At 41.3% G+C, this 18,667-nt stretch overlaps 1 protein-coding gene and 1 long non-coding RNA gene across 2 annotated transcripts in view; one reads left to right on the top strand and one right to left on the bottom strand.

The window, feature by feature from the left end:
* LOC128684966 (N-acetylated-alpha-linked acidic dipeptidase 2) overlaps window positions 1–12,228 on the top strand; it is an 84,228-nt gene extending 72,000 nt beyond the window's left edge. Inside the window, exons 14-18 of the mRNA XM_053771375.2 lie at window positions 751–841; window positions 1,018–1,276; window positions 4,822–4,909; window positions 7,522–7,614; window positions 9,722–12,228. Coding sequence (XP_053627350.2) covers window positions 751–841; window positions 1,018–1,276; window positions 4,822–4,909; window positions 7,522–7,614; window positions 9,722–9,923 — 733 coding nt within the window. The 3' untranslated portion in view covers window positions 9,924–12,228. The remainder of the gene's footprint in view (window positions 1–750; window positions 842–1,017; window positions 1,277–4,821; window positions 4,910–7,521; window positions 7,615–9,721) is intronic.
* The window catches only part of LOC128684967 (uncharacterized), a 37,849-nt gene continuing 20,270 nt past the window's right edge, over window positions 1,089–18,667 (bottom strand). The window contains exon 3 of the long non-coding RNA XR_008406453.2: window positions 1,089–1,223. This is a non-coding gene — a long non-coding RNA (uncharacterized lncRNA). The remainder of the gene's footprint in view (window positions 1,224–18,667) is intronic.

Here is an 18,667-nt window from a genome sequence, read left to right as displayed (position 1 = left end):
GAAAAAAAAGAGGGAAAACAGTGAAATTTATAGGGAGAAAAATTTGCAATCAAGAGAGGCAGAGAGAGAAATAGAGAAAGAGAAAAAGAGGGGAGAAAAAAAGAAGTAAAAAGAATGGGATAGAGGGAGAAGCGAGAGAAATGTGAAATTAAGGTTTACCTGGAGGGTGTTCTGGGGACTCATTGCCCCTGTGGCCCTGTCCTTGATCAGGCCTCACGGTGGATCAGGGTCTGATCAACCAGGCTGTTACTGCTGGACGCACACAAACTGACATGCGAACCACAGCTGGGCTGGTCAAGTACTAATTTTAGGTGCCTGTTCAGCTCCCTTCTGAAGACAGCCAGGGGTCTGTTGGTGATTCCTCTTGTGTATGCTGGGAGGCAGTTGAATAGTCTTGGGCCCTTGACACTTGTCTGTTAGTGTACTCATGGCACCCCTGCTTTTCACTGGGGGAATGCTGCACCGAAATCAGGAGACAGGATAGAATAGAGGAAGAGGAAGACGTGTAAACACAGTGTTAGCAGTAAACATAAAAAAGTTTACCATTAATGTACAAGAACTTGATTGGTAGATGATAGTATTGCATTGAGATACAGTAAATGTTAATTGCTATATGTTAGTATGCTATTATTATAAGTATTATTATTATTTGGATAAAATATGCCTGGTTAGTGGATGGTAGCAAGGCATTGTGATAAAATAAATGTGATTCATTAGGGAAGCTGCTGACTAATTTTTTTTTCCTCTAAGGATGAAGACATTGGGTTCAGGAAGCGACTATGCCCCATTTTCTTTCTACTGTGGCATCCCGTGTGTGGACATGTGGTTTAGGAGAGATAAGGTAACCCCATTTCCTACTTTGTGATGTGATTGTATTTACTGTATGTGCTATTTCCATATATACCTTGGCCTAGTTATTTTTATTATTTTATACACATGATATCGCTAACCTGAATGGATCATAGCGCCAAACATACAGTTATATGAAGTACTCCCCCTCCTCTCTCTCTGTAACAGAATAAGAATGATATCTCCATATACCCTTCCTACCACACGGGCTACGAGACCTTTTACATGGTGGATAAGAATGTTGACCCAGGATTCAGGATCCACCAAGGATGTGGTAGGATAGCATCCCTCCTGCTCAAGTACTTTGCAGACTCTCTCATCATTCCTTACAGCCTGCAGCACCTGCCAGAGGCCATGAAGGATGCCCTTGACACCTTTAAGAAAAGTGGCACACGAGACAAGATTATTAGAATATATGAAAAATACAGTGAGTAAGATGGTACTTACTGTTTATCTGAATTATTACATTTAATTAACTCGGCGGCTGTCTCTCACCAAGGCAAGGGTGACCCAAAGAAGGAAACCCATTCACTAATACTCAATGGCCGTCTTTCCAGACGTGTGCTGACATCATAGTCAATTAACCATGCCCTCTAGCTTCACCATCCCCAGCCCTCCTTCAGAGTACAGGCACTGCACTTTCTTCCCTCCAGGACTCAAGTCCACATAATTGGTTCCCTGAATCCCTTCATAAAAATTACCCTAGTCACACTCCAGCAGCACCTCCATTAAAAATCACTTGTCTCCATGCAGTCCTGTCTAACATACACAAGCCTGATGAATGCTCAAGCCTTTAAAACTCAAAACCTATGGGGCTAGTGTACTATAGAATTCTTTTCCCTTAAGTCATGTGTTGTAAATGGCAGCCAAAATGCTGAAGCAAGGAAGCTAGCAATCCCTTCTTCTGTATTCAGTTGCTAAAAACTCAGAATTATTATTATTATTATTCTTTCAACAAACTGGCCATATCCCACCAAGGATTATAATTATTATATATGACCTTTAAAAATGCTAAACCCATAGGGATTCATACAGTACTTAGGTAATGGGAGGTTATTAAATTTGAGCTGATGAAGGATGATAGCCACAATTATTTTTTATTAAGAGCCCTTCACTAGTATCAAGGTATGCCCCTTAACCACTTGACTGCCACAATCCCAAATCCTGAGGTGTCTCCTGGTGTTTAAAAATTCCCCCCCCCCCCCCCAAAAAAAAAAAAAAAAAATTCTTATGAAATGATAGAGAATCTTTTCCTGATTGTAATGACACCAAAAGAATTAAATTTGATGGAAAACTGACAGAATTACGCTCTTGCAAAGTTAGCCACCTCGGTGATATTTACGAATCGGCGATTTCACCCACTTTGAGCCCTGTTTTTGGCTAATTCCATTGTTCCAGTCGACCAAACTCATAGCTATTTCTTTAGAACTCCATTTTTTCTATCGATTGAGTACAAGAAACTGCCCATTTACCGATTTCAACAACCCAATAACGTGGTCACAAATTTGAAATTTGGCCAATTTCACGAAAATTTAAAATATATGACAGTTTCAAAATAGAGTCCAGAATGAACAATGCAGACATTCCTGGCTCTAAAATAACATTTTCTTTGTTCATCAGTCATGTGTCCAGGCCCCTCTGATATTACTCTTGCTTTCTATTTTGAATTTTTATTCAAAACAAAAAATAGAAGATTTACTGTTATGCAGACTATTGCAATATTGTAATAATTGTATAAATAATGTCAACCCATTCATGACTGCATATTAGAATGGCTACTTGGACATTTATTGGAAAATGACATCACTTGTTTACTTTCCAACATCGGCAAAAATCAAACATTTTCCCTACTTTGAGCTCCATTTCAAGGTTCTTTTCATAGTAAAACCAATCAAAATCACCTCTACTTCTATAATGTGCTTTCCATTCTATCAAATGAGACCAAGAAAACGAGAATACAACCATAAATACTATACGAAAATAGCCCACAAAGTCGGCATTTTAATTAAAAAAAAAAACGGTCAGAGTTTTTTCTCATTATGCACTATGTGCTGCAGGATTTTTTTTTATGTGGTGCACATTGACCACACAGACCCATTCTCTCACATGTCGGCCTACCAGCTTTCTCCTGCTTGATTTGAAGCCGCTAAAATTTATGAGTATATATACGTCAAACACTGTGGCTCGTAATCGTATATATACGACCAAAACAGTCAAAGAGTTAAAGGAGCTATCGTATTTATCTCTAGGAGGAGGAGAAAGAATGGTGAAGTGTTCTTAATCACTGTATCTAGAGTGAAAGTGGGAATATAGATAGACTGAAAAGTGAGGAAATTCTTAAGTGTCCCATCTACTTCTGGTTTGTAATATTTTGATATACACAGAATATTGTACTGTGACTGTTAATTAATTTGTTCCAGAAAGTCTGATGAAAACCAAATTGTACGAAAACTGAAGCAATATTTCCCATAAGAAATAAATCCAATTAATCTTCTCCACACACCCAAAAATACTAACAAAAAATACATTTTATAGAGAATAACTATAGTTTTACATACAGAAAACAATGAGAAATATATATAAATGACTGATGAAATGGATAAATGAACATTTAACATCACTTTTACCTTCATTGAAGACTCTTGTTGGCATATGGAAGACGGCGAGGAGGGGAGAGGGAGGAGGAGAGGTTATTATTTGGAAGGGGAATCCCCTTCCATAAGGACTTCAGATATCAAGGCCCTATTTGGGGTTACTTCCCTTCTTTGTCTTTTATTGTCACTAGGACCAACTTGAGAGTCACTGTACCCCTGTCGCACAAAAAATCTGTCCAGAGAGGTTTTTTTCTGGCATCTTAAGATTTGCTTAAAATGAGATAAGGCATAATCATTGAACATGTTGCAGACATGGTTTGCAACAGCTTTGTTAGGATGATATTTCTCCACAAATCTTTGCAACTCACTCCACTTTGCACACATGTCCTTAATCACTGAAGAAGGCACATTCTTCCCTCTCTCTTCCTCCTCCCATGAAGCAGTTCTATCGTGTTTCTTGCCTTCTTTATCAAAGGGTTGGCACTCGGAGCTTTCTTTGGCTCCATGGTGGCTTATTTAACAGTTGCGCTCAATAAACAAGCACAAAAAATGATGAATTATTATGAAATGTTTCGGATGAACATGCGGGGTGATGCTCACTCAACGATAAACAAAAGCAGACTGTCACTTGGCGCTTGAGCGGCCAAGTGATGCGGGCGGGCAGGCAGGCGGATGTGTTTGGTATGGACCATTTTCAACTCTACGAAGACAGGTGATGTACAAAAACTGGGACAAAATTTTGACGGAAAAAAATCGTCGAAAACCAAATCCTACGAAAACTGGGGCATATGAAAACCGAGGTCCCACTGTACATCCTCATCCTTGCCTGTCCATTGATCAAAAATTGTCAAGGTTTTATGGGGACTATAGTAATAGATGATGGAAACTCTAGTGGGTGTCAATAGTTTCATTATAAATATATGTATTCTGGAAGATAGGACGAGAGTAAGCTAAGTATGAGTATGAAGTATGATGGGAGGTAAATCATGTACCTCTGAACCAGCAGCTTAAGAGGCTGGTGTGTACTCTCCTATTTGTGGTTGCAGGGGGTTGATTCACAGCATGTGCATGGGATGAGCTATTCAGTGGTAGAATGATTGTCTTGCTGGAATCAGGATGTCTGGTCTAGGAGAGTGGCCTCTCAGATTGGGTATCCTGGGTAAGTAATCTATCTGAAATAGATTCTGTGACCTCAGGTAGGCATCATTTGCAATGCCATTCCACACTAGTATTGTCAAAGAACATTAAATTTCAAATTATTTGAAACCCAAACACTTACAGTAAATAAAATCACTGCACACTTCAAATTTTTAGACTTATTGCTTTGTTTATTCAATTATAATTTTCTTTTACTTTTTATATTAATGTCATTTTCCAGCTCTTCTGGAGGAGTCTTTAACAAACTTTACTGACGCTGCTGCCACCTTCGAAAGAGAGCTCGAGGAGAAGAGGACAAAGAACTTAGAGTGAGTGAATTTTTTATTAACAAGAATAAATACAACTGCAGAGTGTAGCTATCCTAGTTTATGTGATAGTTACATAGTGAGAACAAATGCTAGCTGTATTTTTCTGCCATTATTATTGTTTGTTAGTATTTCCCCAGTTGAATGACTTGGAGAGCATATAAATCTGTAGGGAAAGGAAGGCGGGGTAGAGGTCGTCCTCAAAAAGGTTGGAGGGAGGAGGTAAAGGTGGTTTTGTGGGCAAGGGGCTTGGACTTCCAGTAAGCATGCATGAGCGTGTTAGATAGGAGTGAATGGAGAGGAATGGTTTTTGGGACCTGACGAGCTGTTGGAGTGTGAGCAGGGTAATATTTTGTGAAGGGATTCAGGGAAACCGGTTAGACGGACTTGAGTCCTGGAAATGGGAAGTACAGTTGGTTGGTGCCATACTAGTACCCATACTAGTACCAACCCTGGCTTGCATGCCAGGGTTGGTGCCGTACTAGTTCGCATAAATTCTAGCGCCTTCAAATCTAGCGAGAGAAAGCTGGTAGGCCTACATATGAAAGAATGGGTCTATGTGGTCAGTGTGCACAGTATAAAAAAATCCTGCAGCACACAGTGCATAATGAGAAAAAGCTCCGACTGTTTTTGCTTTAAAACAGTGACTTCGCAGTTTATTTTCGTATGCTATTTATGGTTGTATCCTAGTTTTCCTGGTTTCATTTTATAGAATGGAAGATATATTACAGAATTTGAGATGATTTTGAATGAAAAGTACCTTGAAATTGAGCTTAAAGTAGCAAAAATGTTTGATTTTTGCCAAAGTTCAAAAGTAAACAAATCATGCCACGCGTCCAATACACGTCAACTGGTGAGTCTAATATTCTTTCACAAGTGAACTGATATTATTTATACCATTTCTACACTAATGCAGTAGTCTGCATAACAGTAAATCTTCTATTTTTTTGTGAGAATAAAAATTCAGAGTGGAAAGCAAAAGAAATGTAAGAAAGACCTGGGGACGTGACTAATGAACAGAAGAAATGTTATTTTAGTGCCAGGAATGTCTGTCTTGTTTATTCTGGACCCTATTTGGAAATTAGCATCTTTTGAAATTTGTGTGAAATTGGCAAAATTGCCAATTTCAGACCACTTTATTGGATAGTTGAAATCGGTAAATGGGTGATTTCTTGTACTCATTCGATAGAAAAAATGGAGTTCTAGCGAAATAGTTATAATTTTTGTCGATTGGTACATTGGAATTGGCAGAAAATAGGGCTCAAAATGGGCGAAATCGACAATGCATAAACATCGTCGAGACCACTAACTTCGCGAGAGCATGATTCCGTAAGTTTTCCATCAAATTTCATACTTTTCATGTCATTATGATCAGGAAAAGATTCTCTATCATTTCATAAGATTTTTTTTTTCGAAAAATTTCCGACCCTGAGAAAAAGTTTAGGAGAGGGCCTGTTGACCCTGAAAGGGTTAAAGGAGGGGTTTGGAATGTTGGCAGTTTGGAGGGACATCTAAACTGTCAATATGCCTCTGCAAAGACAGTGATTATGTATGAGTGATGGTGAAAGTGTTGAATGATGAAAGTTTCTTCTTTCTTTTTGGGTCACCCTGCCTCAGTGGGAAATGGCTTATGTTAAAAAAAAAAATCCCCCAGGCACTGTATCACCCTGTAGGGGCTATACAGTGACTGGGGAAATGGAAGTTAATTGGGTTCAATCCAAGGAGAGGAAGGACAGGTCCAATTCCTTGGATCAAGAGCCCCTCACCAGCATCCCTTGAGGGGTGTGCTGTTATGTTCCATTACAAAAATTAGATAATGAAATCAGTCAAACTTGGGAGGTGATGAAGATATCATTAGGATAAGGATGTCAGTTTGTAGTCCAATGTATGTGTTGAATAAGAGTAGAAAAAAATATGTTGGTGGCAGGGCAATTATGGAGATTAAAAAGTTAAGGGACGTTTTTAGGATAGTGGATGGTTTGCTGGATGGGCGAAGTGTAGAGGAATAGGTTGAGGGAGCATAAAATTTAGAATGGGCGATTATTCCAAAACTGTGAAGCAAGGGGCATGGGCAAGAAAGATCTGAGTGAGATGTTGACACATTCTCTGTCTATTGCAGTGAATGATGTACATATCCATTTATCTTTCAACTCATGTCTGGTATAACTGAAGCCTCCCATGTCTTGTAAAACAGTATAAAACTGGGGGTATTGCATATCTATGTTAAGCTCTGTAGTCTGCTTATGAATAATCACATACATGACGAGTTATCAATAAATATTTGCTGCATAACTTATCATTGGAACTTTGTTACTTACAATTGTAGTTGCAAAATAGTGTACCTTTCATATTTTAATTTTTACATGTGCATTGAGTTTAGTAATTCTCCTGTAAATTATTACCATCAATACCAATACCCTAAACATCAAGTCCTGCACCAGCATGACAGTTATTATTGCTACCTTGACCCTTAATAGATTCAGTGACAAAAGTGATTGGGTCATAATTTAAGTACGACCTGCATTAAGTGTTTTATTCCAAGAAACTAATATCATCCCTTTTTCTAATACAGTCTGGTCACCAAGAAACTAATATTATTCCTCTTTCTTATACAGTCCAGTCACCATCCGAGCCATCAATGACCAGATGATGAAGCTGGAACGAGTGTTCATTCTACCAGCAGGTCTGCCAGGTCGACCAGACATCAGGTAGGCACAATAAATGTTTATACCAATTAACGTTTTATTGTCGAGAGCACTCTTAACCCTTTCAGGGTTTCCGACATACTAGTACGGCTTACGCACCAGGGTTATTGATGTACTAGAACGCCTAAATTCTAGCGCCTTCAAATCTAGTGAAAGAAAGCTAGTAGGCCTACATATGAAAGAATGGGTCTATGTGGTCAGTGTGCACAGTATAAAAAAAAATCCTGCAGCACACAGTGCATAATGAGAAAAAAAAACTCCAACCATGTTTTTGGTTTAAAACAGCGACTTTGCACTGTACATATTTTCCTATGGTATTTATGGTTGTATTCTAGTTTTCCTGGTCTCATTTTATAGAATGGAAGACATATTACAGAAATTGAGATGATTTTGATTTGTTTCTTAATGAAAAATACCTTGAAATTGAGCTCAAAGTAGCAGAAATGTTCGATTTTTACCAAATTTCAAAAGTAAACAAATCATGCGAAGCATCCAATACACGTCAACTGGCGAGTCTAATATTCTTTCACAAGTGCACTGATATTATTTATACCATTTCTACACTAATGCAGTAGTCTGCAGGCCCGGTGGCCTGGTGGCTAAAGCTCCCGCTTCACACACGGAGGGCCTGGTTTCGATTCCCGGCGGGTGGAAACATTTCGACACGTTTCTTTACACCTGTTGTCCTGTTCACCTAGCAGCAAATAGGTACCTGGGTGTTAGTCGACTGGTGTGGGTCGCATCCTGGGGGACAAGATTAAGGACCCCAATGGAAATAAGTTAGACAGTCCTCGATGATGCACTGACTTTCTTGGGTTATCCTGGGTGGCTAACCCTCCAGGGTTAAAAATCCGAACGAAATCTTATCTTATCTCTTATTTTTTGTGAGAATAAAAATTCAAAGTGGAAAGCAAAAGAGATGTAAGAGGGGCCTGGGGATGTGACTGATGAACAGAGAAAATGTTATTTTAGTGTCAGGAATGTCTGTCTTGCTTATTCTGGATCCTATTTGGAAATTGGCATCTTCAGAAATTTGTGTGAAATTGGCAAAATTGCCATTTTCTGACCACTTTATTGGATAGTTGAAATCAGTAAATGGGTGGTTTCTTGTACTCATTTGATAGAAAAAAATGGAGTTTTAGCGAAATAGATATGATTTTTGTCGACTAGTACACTGAAATTGGCCGAAAATAGGGCTCAAAGTGGGCAAAATTGCTGATGCGTCAACATCATTGAGACCACTAACTTCGTGAGAGCATAATTCTGTAAGTTTTCCATCAAATTTCATACTTTTGGTGTCATTATGATCAGGAAAAGATTCTCTATCATTTCATAAGAAAAAAAATAATTTTTTTTTTTCCAAAAAATTTTTGACCCTGAGAAAGAGTTGAGGAGAGGGCCTCCGACCCTGAAAGGGTTAACATAATACACCTTCCTTCCATCTTTCGAGCAAACAAAGGAGAGTCGATATGGGTTTCCCAAAAGCACTCAATAGGCTAAAAGTTATAAGTGAAAAAATATTAAAGAAAGTTTTGAAATGTCACTTAGTGTTGTATGCTATAAAAATTCCATACATTCCTTTACTTACTTTACATACCATAGTTTTGAAAGTTATTGTAAGATGAAACTGGTTAGGTCTGACCAGTTAGGCAGAAAACAGATGAAAATGCAGTTAATTAAATTGGGCACAGTGTAACAAAGTGTATGTGGAAAAACTGAAAGATTTGGCAAGGGATGAAAATAAAGAAAAATTGACACATTTACATTTAAAAATAGATTATTGATGGTTCTTCTGTAAAGCCATGATTTGTGCTACATGTAGGTTGACAGTGGTATAAGGGGATAAATCTATATTTTTTCAGTAGTACTTAATAAAGGCCACACTGTGGAGCTTTATTAAAGGGTTTATCCCACCCTGCTTGTATATTTTTGAATTACCACTTATAATGCATCATTTGTTTTACTTTAAATATATCGAAAAACAACAGCATGTTGATATTCGATATATATTTTTGTGTCTACGTTGGTGGGAGATGGCTACTGAAGTTAAGAAAGAAATCTTTGTAAATAACCTAATGCATTACATAATAATTTAAACTAAACTTTTCAGGCATGCGGTTTTTGCCCCAAGCCAATTCGACAACTATGCCACATCAGGCTTCCCTGGAATTTCCGATCTTCTGCACAACATAGAAGAGCTGAACGAGACTGAACGTCTTAAGAAAGAGGAGGAGATCAAGAGACATATCTCTGACCTTACTATTATGGTACAAAGAGCCGTCAGCCTCTTAAAGGACTTCCACATGATCTAAAATCATATTTTATTACCATTTTGTTATGGTTGTAAAGGGTAATGAGAGAGTAACAGTAACAGTGTACTTCTCCGAAGTCCCCGATCACAAAAACAAAAGACAATCAAGCGTAAACAAAATAACATAAGATTTCTCTCACATTTAAAGGTCTTCCATAATCTGAAAAAAAAACTATTTTCTAGTTATAATGTTTCTTGGAAGATTTCTACATGATCTGAGAACACATTTTTATGCTATTTTATCTTTACTTTAAATTTTTTTTTTTTTTTTTTTTTTTTTTTTTATGTACGTTCCTCTTCAAGGGGGGCTCCTTGGCACAGTGAAGAGGCTCTTGATCTGAGGAATTAGACCTGTTGGTCTCCTTCCTCAGACCGAACCTAATTACCCCCCAATCCCCCCCTTCCCTATCCCATCCTCCCCTTCTTCCTTTCCTCCTCCTCCTCACCACCCCTCCCTTTTGCCCTTCCTCTTTTTGGCCTTTGGGATTTTTCCCACAGGCACACTAGTTCATAGGTAGGGGGAAGGGTACCGGGGTCCATCCCATTCCGTTGAGGTTCTTGGCGGTGGCGTAGTTTGCCGTGGGATCTGGATCGCCTGGGGATGTCCCGATCCCTCTCCGGTATGCTGGAGGGTGGCTTTGGGTGTCTTTCGGGCGACGGGTGTATCTCTGGAAGCCACCTTTTGGATTCCGGGGGTGGTGGCCGAAGGAGGTATGCTTAGTGGCGGATATCCGGCCGCCCTCTCTTTTGTCCACCGAGGTAGCTCGGCAGATGTGAGGTTGCTATCTCGGATTGCTGGTTTACTGGCATGAAGGGTAGGGTATGGCATGGGTTCCATGCTGCATCTGCGCTACTTGCGGTGCTGAGCTCCTCTTGGGCGCGGAGGGAGATTTCTGGCCCTTTCATTCCTCCTAGGAACTATCCCTCCCCAGTCCCCCCTTTTTTTATTTTTTTTTATTTTTATTTTCTTTTCTTCTTTCTTTTTTTTTCCTAAAAACAAAAAGAAAGAAGTAACCTAACCATGGAGTCCCAAATCCATGACCCTGCTACCCCCAGGCCCCTTATTGTTACCGCACCCTGTTCTGGCCTCGTCTTGTCTTTTGGCCACTCCCAAGGCCCCTGTACCTCTTGCTGGTGCTGTTTCCTCGCCCGCTTCAGGTACCGAGGCTTCCACTGACTCCTTCAATTTGTCTGACCTCCGCTCTCCTTTGACTATGCTTCCGGCCTCTCCCTCTATGGTGTGACGATTTTCGAATCGCCAGCCTGTCTCATGTCAGATCGACTCTGGTCCCACTCCTAAATGCCAACGACATTCTCCAGACGATGTTACTTCATTACCTTCCCATTCTACTCGGAAAAGACCGACACGTCATGCACTCCCTCTCCACACTCAGTTTCGGACCACACAATGGACTAAATTCTTTACTTTACGACTGACTTCTTCTACTGCCTATCTTTCTGACCATAGTACTGGCAAAGCGCTCCTATGCCACGTTGGTAGAGATATTTCCTTTCATGCTCTTAAGAGTGGTACACGCATCGTCACAGTCCAGAATTCTACCCAAGCTCATGATCTTTCTCTTCTTTCACATATCGATAGACACTTATGTTCTTCCCACCCGCGGGCGAAGACGATACCCTTGCAATGTGGCTCGTTTAACTTTTGACAGCTGTGAACTCCCATCCTCTGTTTATGTAGCAGGACATCGGTTACAAGTTTGGAAGGCGATCCCTACACCGCAACAGTGTAGGAATTGCTGGCAATTTGGCCACCCAGCAAAATATTGCAGATCTATAGCTGAATGCCCAGTCTGTGGTGCCGATGACCATTCATACTCTCGCCAGTTTCTCATCTCCGCCTCCAAGGGAGGCTACCCCGTGTTTCTCATTCTCGAGTTTCAAAACGTCCCTCCACTTCTGGGGTCCCATCTTCTGCAGCCTCCTCTGCGGTTGCCAGTCCCATAGTCACTCCTGTATCTAATTCTTTTGCTGTCCTGGGCTCAGACGTCCCTATTTCAACTCCTCAGTCTGTCTTCACTTCTTCATGTCCTCCCTCACAAACCCCGGTATCGACAAGACCTCGTACGACACCTCCTCCCAATCGTCCCTCTACTTCTCAGAGGCCCAAAAAAATCTCCTTTAACCCCTCCTTCCCTTCATCCACCTCCACATTTTACCTTCCCAGTCTCTGTACCTAGGTCTTCCCCTTTCACTGGCTCTGTTACAAGTGTGCAGGTTCATCCTCCTCGTACTGTGCCTTCCTCCCCTGTCCCCTCCCAAGTTTCTTCCTCTTCTGCCACCTCCCAGGTTTCTGCCTCTTCTGTCCCCTCCCACACTTCTCCAGTTCCCTCCACCCTTTCACCCCCCCTACCTTGGTACAGTCCATTACAGCTCTGATCTTTACTCAAACTCCTCCTCCTTCCATCTCCAATATTGTCTCCCATACGACGTCTCTGAACTCCGAAACACTTGAAGCAATCTCTGAATATATTGCAGAGACCAAACCATCAATGGACACTGATCCACCCTCTGTTCCTTCTCTTTCCTCTTCTCCATCTGCGCAACTCCTCTCTTCACAATGCACCGTTCCTTCGCTACTTGAACGTTTTCCTTTGCCACCGCATGTGGACTTTTCTAACCCCTCTAGTCCATAGGTACCCTTACCTGCAGATTTCAGGTATCTTTATCGTTGCCAATCATGGCCTATTTACAGTGGAATATTCGCGGCCTCAGGGGTAATCGGGGTGAGCTTCAGATGTTGCTCTCCCAGTTTTTTCCTGTTGGTGTTTGCTTACAGGAACCAAAATTACACTGCCGTTATCTATCCTATCTCAGGCTATAATTTATTGTATTCTTCAGATCCTTTTCCTGATGGGACCTTTAATGAAAGTGCCCTTCTTCTACGCACTGATATTCCGTACCATCAGCTATTTGTTCGTACTTCGCTGCATTACACAGCAGCCCGTATTCACTTGCATAGGTGGTATACACTCTGTTCTTTGTATCTCTCTCCTTCTCTGGCATTATCTATCCCAGATATTGCCTTTCTTGTTTCGTCATTACCGCCACCACTTCTGTTACTTGGCGATTTTAATGCCCATCATTTCCTCTAGGGGGTCTCACTGTGATTCCCGTGGCATTCAGTTAGAGGCTTTTCTTGCTACCCACCCCCTCCATGTTTTAAATACAGGTACTCGCACCCATTTTGATCCTCGGACTCATACTCTCTCTCTTGCATCGATCTCTCAGTCTGCTCTTCCTCTGCTGCATTAGACTTCACCTGGTCTGTTCTCCCGGATTTACATGACAGCGATCATTTGCCAATCATTCTTACTTCCCCTTCATATTCACCACCTCTTCGTAACTCACGCTGGCAATTTGATCAGGCAAATTGGAACCTTTACTCACAACTAACTGTTTTTAGTGAGGTTCCTTCTTCGTCCTCCACTGATGAGCTTTTACACCTCTTCTCGTCCTCCGTTTTAACAGCAGCTTCTCATTCTATACCCCAAACTTCGGGCAGGCATTCTCAGAAATGCGTGCCTTGGTGGTCTCCTGCTTGTGCTTGTGCAGTACGTTTGAAATGCACTGCGTGGGGCAGGTACCGGTACAATAGAACCACAGAGAGACTTATTGATTTTAAGCAGAAGCGTGTGATTGCTCGCTGTGTCATCCGTGATGCTAAATGCACTTGCTGGCGAGATTGTCTCCACCATCACCTCTGCTTCTTCTATGAGTGGTAAATATTCTCCTGACCCGGCTCCTGTTCTGCGGGTTGCCAGTGTTGATATAGCAAACCCACTAGATGTTGCCAATGAAACTGTCAATCATCTGGTCCGTATTTCTCAGGGGCTCCATCTATGCCCCTTGTTTCTTTCCTCCAAGTCTGCCAGAGAGTTAGCACCCTTGGACTTTTCTTCTCTCAGAGAAGAACAGTATAATGTGCCTTTTACACTTCAGGAACTGGAGGCAACACTCTCAGCTTGCCGATCATCGGCAGCTGGGCCCGACGACATTCATATTCGTATGCTACAACATTTACATCAGTCAGCCCTTGCAGTCCTATTATGCCTTTTCAATCTTATTTGGTCACAGGGAGTTCTTCCACAGCTGTGGAAATCTGCCATTGTTCTCCCTTTCCGCAAACTGGGTACTACGGGACATGAAGCCTCCCACTATCGTCCCATTGCTCTTACCAGTGCAGTTTGCAAAGTGATGGAATGCCTGGTAAATAGACGTTTAGTGTGGTATTTAAAGACACACAACAGTCTCTCCACTCGTCAATATGGCTTTCGTAAGGGCCGTTCTGCCATAGACCCCTTACTACGCTTGGATACGTATGTTCGTAATGCCTTTGCGAATAACCACTCGGTTATTGCCATATTTTTTGACCTTGAGAAGGCATATGACACAGCTTGGAGGTATAATATTTTGGCCCAAGCCGACTCCTTAGGCCTTCGAGGCAATCTACCATCCTTCCTTAAGAACTTTTTAACCGACAGACATTTCCATGTTCGGGTTAATAATGTGCTCTCCCCGGACTTTATCCAAGCTGAAGGTGTCCCCAGTGTTGTGTTCTGAGCACAACACTTTTTCTCCTTGCTATAAATGATTTGGCCTTTAGTCTTCCATCCAATATTTGGTCATCACTCTATGTTGATGACTTCGCTATTGCATGTGCAGGCGCTGACTGTCACCTCATTACAGTTTCTCTCCAACATGTGGTCGACTGTGTTTCCAATTGGGCCACCACACGTGGGTTTAAATTTTCCAGTACCAAAACTCATCAAATTACTTTCACTAGACGCTCTGTCATCGCCGATCATCCTTTGAACCTCTATGGCTCCCGTATCCCTGAACATGATACAGTCAGGTTTCTAGGCCTCCTCTTTGACCATAAGTTATCCTGGAAACCTCACATTACGTCTCTGAAGGCAACTTGTCACAGCTGGCTGAACCTTCTTAAAACCCTTGCTCATCTTTCATGGGGAGCTGATCGTCGAACTCTCCTTCGCCTACATTCCGCCCTCATTTTATCGAAATTTGATTTTGGTGACCAGATCCATTCAGCGGCCTCTCCTGCTACTCTCTCTAGCCTTAACCCCATTCATCACCAAGGATTATGTTTATGCCATAGTGCTTTTTGCTCTTCCCCTGTTGAGAGCCTCTATGCAAAGCGAACGTTCCATCCTTATCCGATCGCCGTGATGCCCATTGCCTTCGCTACCATGTACGCTCTCATGATCTCCGCAATCCTTCCATTTATAGAATGGTCACCGATATTAGTAGACATTCTTTATTTGTTCTCTACCCCTGTTTGCTCCGTCCCTTCTCCCTTCGCCTACATTCGCTCTTGTCTTCTCTTCAATTACCACCTCTCTATGTTCATGTAGCATCTCACTTTTCCCTACCCCCCCCTGGGAAGTTCCAGCTGTTCGAGTCTGTTCTTTCTCACTCCCTTGCTTGAAAGCCCAACTGTCTACGGTAGCTTCCCACTCTCTTTTTCTTGACCACTTCCACTCTCATTCTCATGCCATTGCAGTGTACACAGATGGCTCTAAGTCTTCTGACGGCGTAGGATTCGCAGCAGTGTTTCCGGACAGCATCGTACGAGGGCATTTACTATCTTCGGCTAGTATCTTTACTGCTGAATTGTATGCCATTCTTGCAGCACTTATCCGTATTGCATCTATGCCTATGTCATCATTTGTGGTTGTCTCAGATGCCCTTAGTGCTTTACAGGCTATACAGAAATTTGATACACCTCACTCCTTAGTCCTCCGTATCCAACTTTGGCTACGCCGCATCTCTTCCAAGCATATTGTTTTTTGTTGGGTCCCTGGTCATGTTGACGTACAGGGCAATGAACAGGCAGAAACTGCTGCGCGGTCAGTAGTACATGACCTACCAGTTTCATATAGAGGTGTTCCATTTATGGACTATTTTGCTGCAATAGCTACCCACCTTCACACCCGTTGGCAACAACGTTGGTCTACCCTACTCGGTAACAAACTTCAATCTATTAAACCGAGTATAGGTTACTGGCCGTCTTCTTGTCACCAGTGCCGAGGTTGGGAGACTACTCTCTCCGTCTTCGCATTGGCCATACTCGTCTTACTCATGGTTATCTCATGGAGAGGCGCCCTTCTCCTCTCTGTGAGAATTGTCAAATTCCATTATCGGTCAGCCACATTCTGTTAGACTGCCCACTTTATCAACGAGCACGCAGAATATACCTCCAACGTCGTCTTCACTCCGCTGCTCTCACTTTACCTTCCCTTCTCGCTGATGGACCCACCTTTCATCCGGACTCTCTCATTGACTTTTTGACAACAACTGACTTACTTCACAAACTCTGATGATACCTTCAGCCCTTTCTACCTTGATCTCTTGCTGCCCTCTACCCCCACACTATCCCCTGCCCCGCTGTTTTCTGTAACCTACTGATCATCCCTCCCCCCTTCTACCGCCCAATACCCTCGCTTCCTTCCCTACCCTGCAGCGCTGTATAGCACTTGTGGCTTAGCGCTTCTTTTTGATTATTATAATAATCAGACTCCCTTAGTGCTTTACAGGCTATACAGAAATTTGATACACCTCACCCCTTAGTCCTCCGTATCCAACTTTGGCTACGCCACATCTCTACCAAGCATAAAGATATTGTTTTTTGTTGGGTCCCTGGTCATGTTAACGTACAGGGCAATGAACAGGCAGACACTGCTGCGCAGTCAGCAGTACATGACCTACCAGTTTCATATAGAGATGTTCCATTTATGGACTATTTTGCTGCAATAGCTACCCACCTTCACACCCGTTGGCAACAACGTTGGTCTACCCTACTCGGTAACAAACTTCAATCTATTAAACCGAGTATAGGTTACTGGCCGTCTTCTTGTCACCAGTGCCGAGGTTGGGAGACTACTCTTTCCCGTCTCCGCATTGGCCATACTCGTCTTACCCATGGATATCTCATGGAGAGGCACCCTGCTCCTCTCTGTGAGAATTGTCAAGTTCCATTATCGGTCAGCCACATTCTGTTAGACTGCCCACTTTATCAACAAGCACGCAGAATTTACCTCTGTCGTCATCTTCACTCCGCTGCTCTCTCTTTACCTTCCCTTCTCGCTGATGGACCCACCTTTCATCCGGACTCTCTCATTGACTTTTTGACAACAACTGACTTACTTCACAAACTCTGATGATACCTTCAGCCCTTTCTACCTCAATCTCTTGCTACCCTCTACCTTGCATTATCCCCTGCCCCGCTGTTTTCTGTAACCTACTGATCCCCCCCCCTTCTGCCGCCCAATACCCTCGTTTCCTTTCCTACCCTGCAGCGCTGTATAGCCCTTGTGGCTTAGTGCTTCTTTTTTATTATAATAATAATAATAATTGATGTATGTTACCCTATAATGTCCTTGCTTGAAACGGGTTAATGTTTGAAGAAACTTTCCATAATCAGTAAAATATGATGTCTGGCTGTGCAGTTTTCTCCTCTTCTTTGATCTTCAGCCTTTTTTTTTCTGAAAGGCATTTAATCTCATCATATACAGTTATCTTTTTAAAAGACACTGGACTTAAGAAAGGTTGTCTATGGACTATTCATACTGTCCTGGTTGTTAAGGCTTATCTGTTTTACACCCCAATTGTTGGTTCACATAGGCACCTCAGGGTCTCTTCTTAGGCTAAGAATTTTCCTGCCAACTGACATCTTATGATAGTCTCTATTTCACTCTCCTAGCACCTGGGATACCCTCTCTTAACAGTTTAGATTTTTGTTTCAGCAACCATTAATCTTTGCAACACCAACAGACCTTAAACTTCTTGTCCCAGTAACTGTCCATTTCTCTAAGGGTGGGTTTCCCGCATCTTGACTGCCTTACCTAACTTCTGACATTGGTGTACCATGAAACTGTTTTCTTTGAATTCTAACTGCCCATGATTCAAAACAGTTTTCCCAAGCACTGTTAATATTCATGTGCTGATAGTTAATAATGGCAGAATTAAATTGTATAGTATTTTGTCAAATAGCATATGTATAGTGTTTATATTAGAAAGATGTACAATATATTTTTTAATGTTACTTGTTTTAATAATTGTTATTTTTTATAATACATGTATTCTCTATACAATATTCATTTTTCTTCAGTGCTCAGTCATTTAGGAGCAATTTTTTCTGAAAAAAAAAAAAAAAAATTAGGGTGATTGTAGTCAACAGACCTTAAATCTACAGTAATTAAATTCTAATCCTCATACAGTGGTACCTCGGGATCTGACCCTAATTTGTTCCAGAAGGCTGTTCGAGTACCAAACAAATTTGTTCCGATAAGGAATCATGTAAAGTAGATTAATCCGTTTCAGACCCCCAAAAATACACTTACAAAAGCACTTACAAAAATACATAATTGTTCAAGTTCGTATCCTGAGGTGCCACTGTACGTACTCTGTTTCAAAAAGATATACATGTATAGCATAAAAATTTAGTGTAGAATATTGTTTATGTTGTTTTCATAATGGTATTGAGATTCTTTTATTGGCAAAAATACTCCTTTCTGAGAATATAGTATAACCTATAAAAAAATACAAGAATAAATTAGTATGTATTGGTGTTTTGCCTTGAGAGACTGTTTTGATTTTAAGAATCCCCAAATTATTCACATATAATTCTTTCATCTGGCATTTAATTTGTAAATTTTTTATGCATATTTATAAAAAAATAAGAACTGCATTGTTATTGAATAACAA

This window comes from Cherax quadricarinatus, chromosome 5 (assembly GCF_038502225.1).
Source record: "Cherax quadricarinatus isolate ZL_2023a chromosome 5, ASM3850222v1, whole genome shotgun sequence".
Taxonomy (NCBI): Eukaryota; Metazoa; Arthropoda; class Malacostraca; order Decapoda; family Parastacidae; genus Cherax; species Cherax quadricarinatus.
This window is presented reverse-complemented; position numbering and strand designations above follow the sequence as displayed.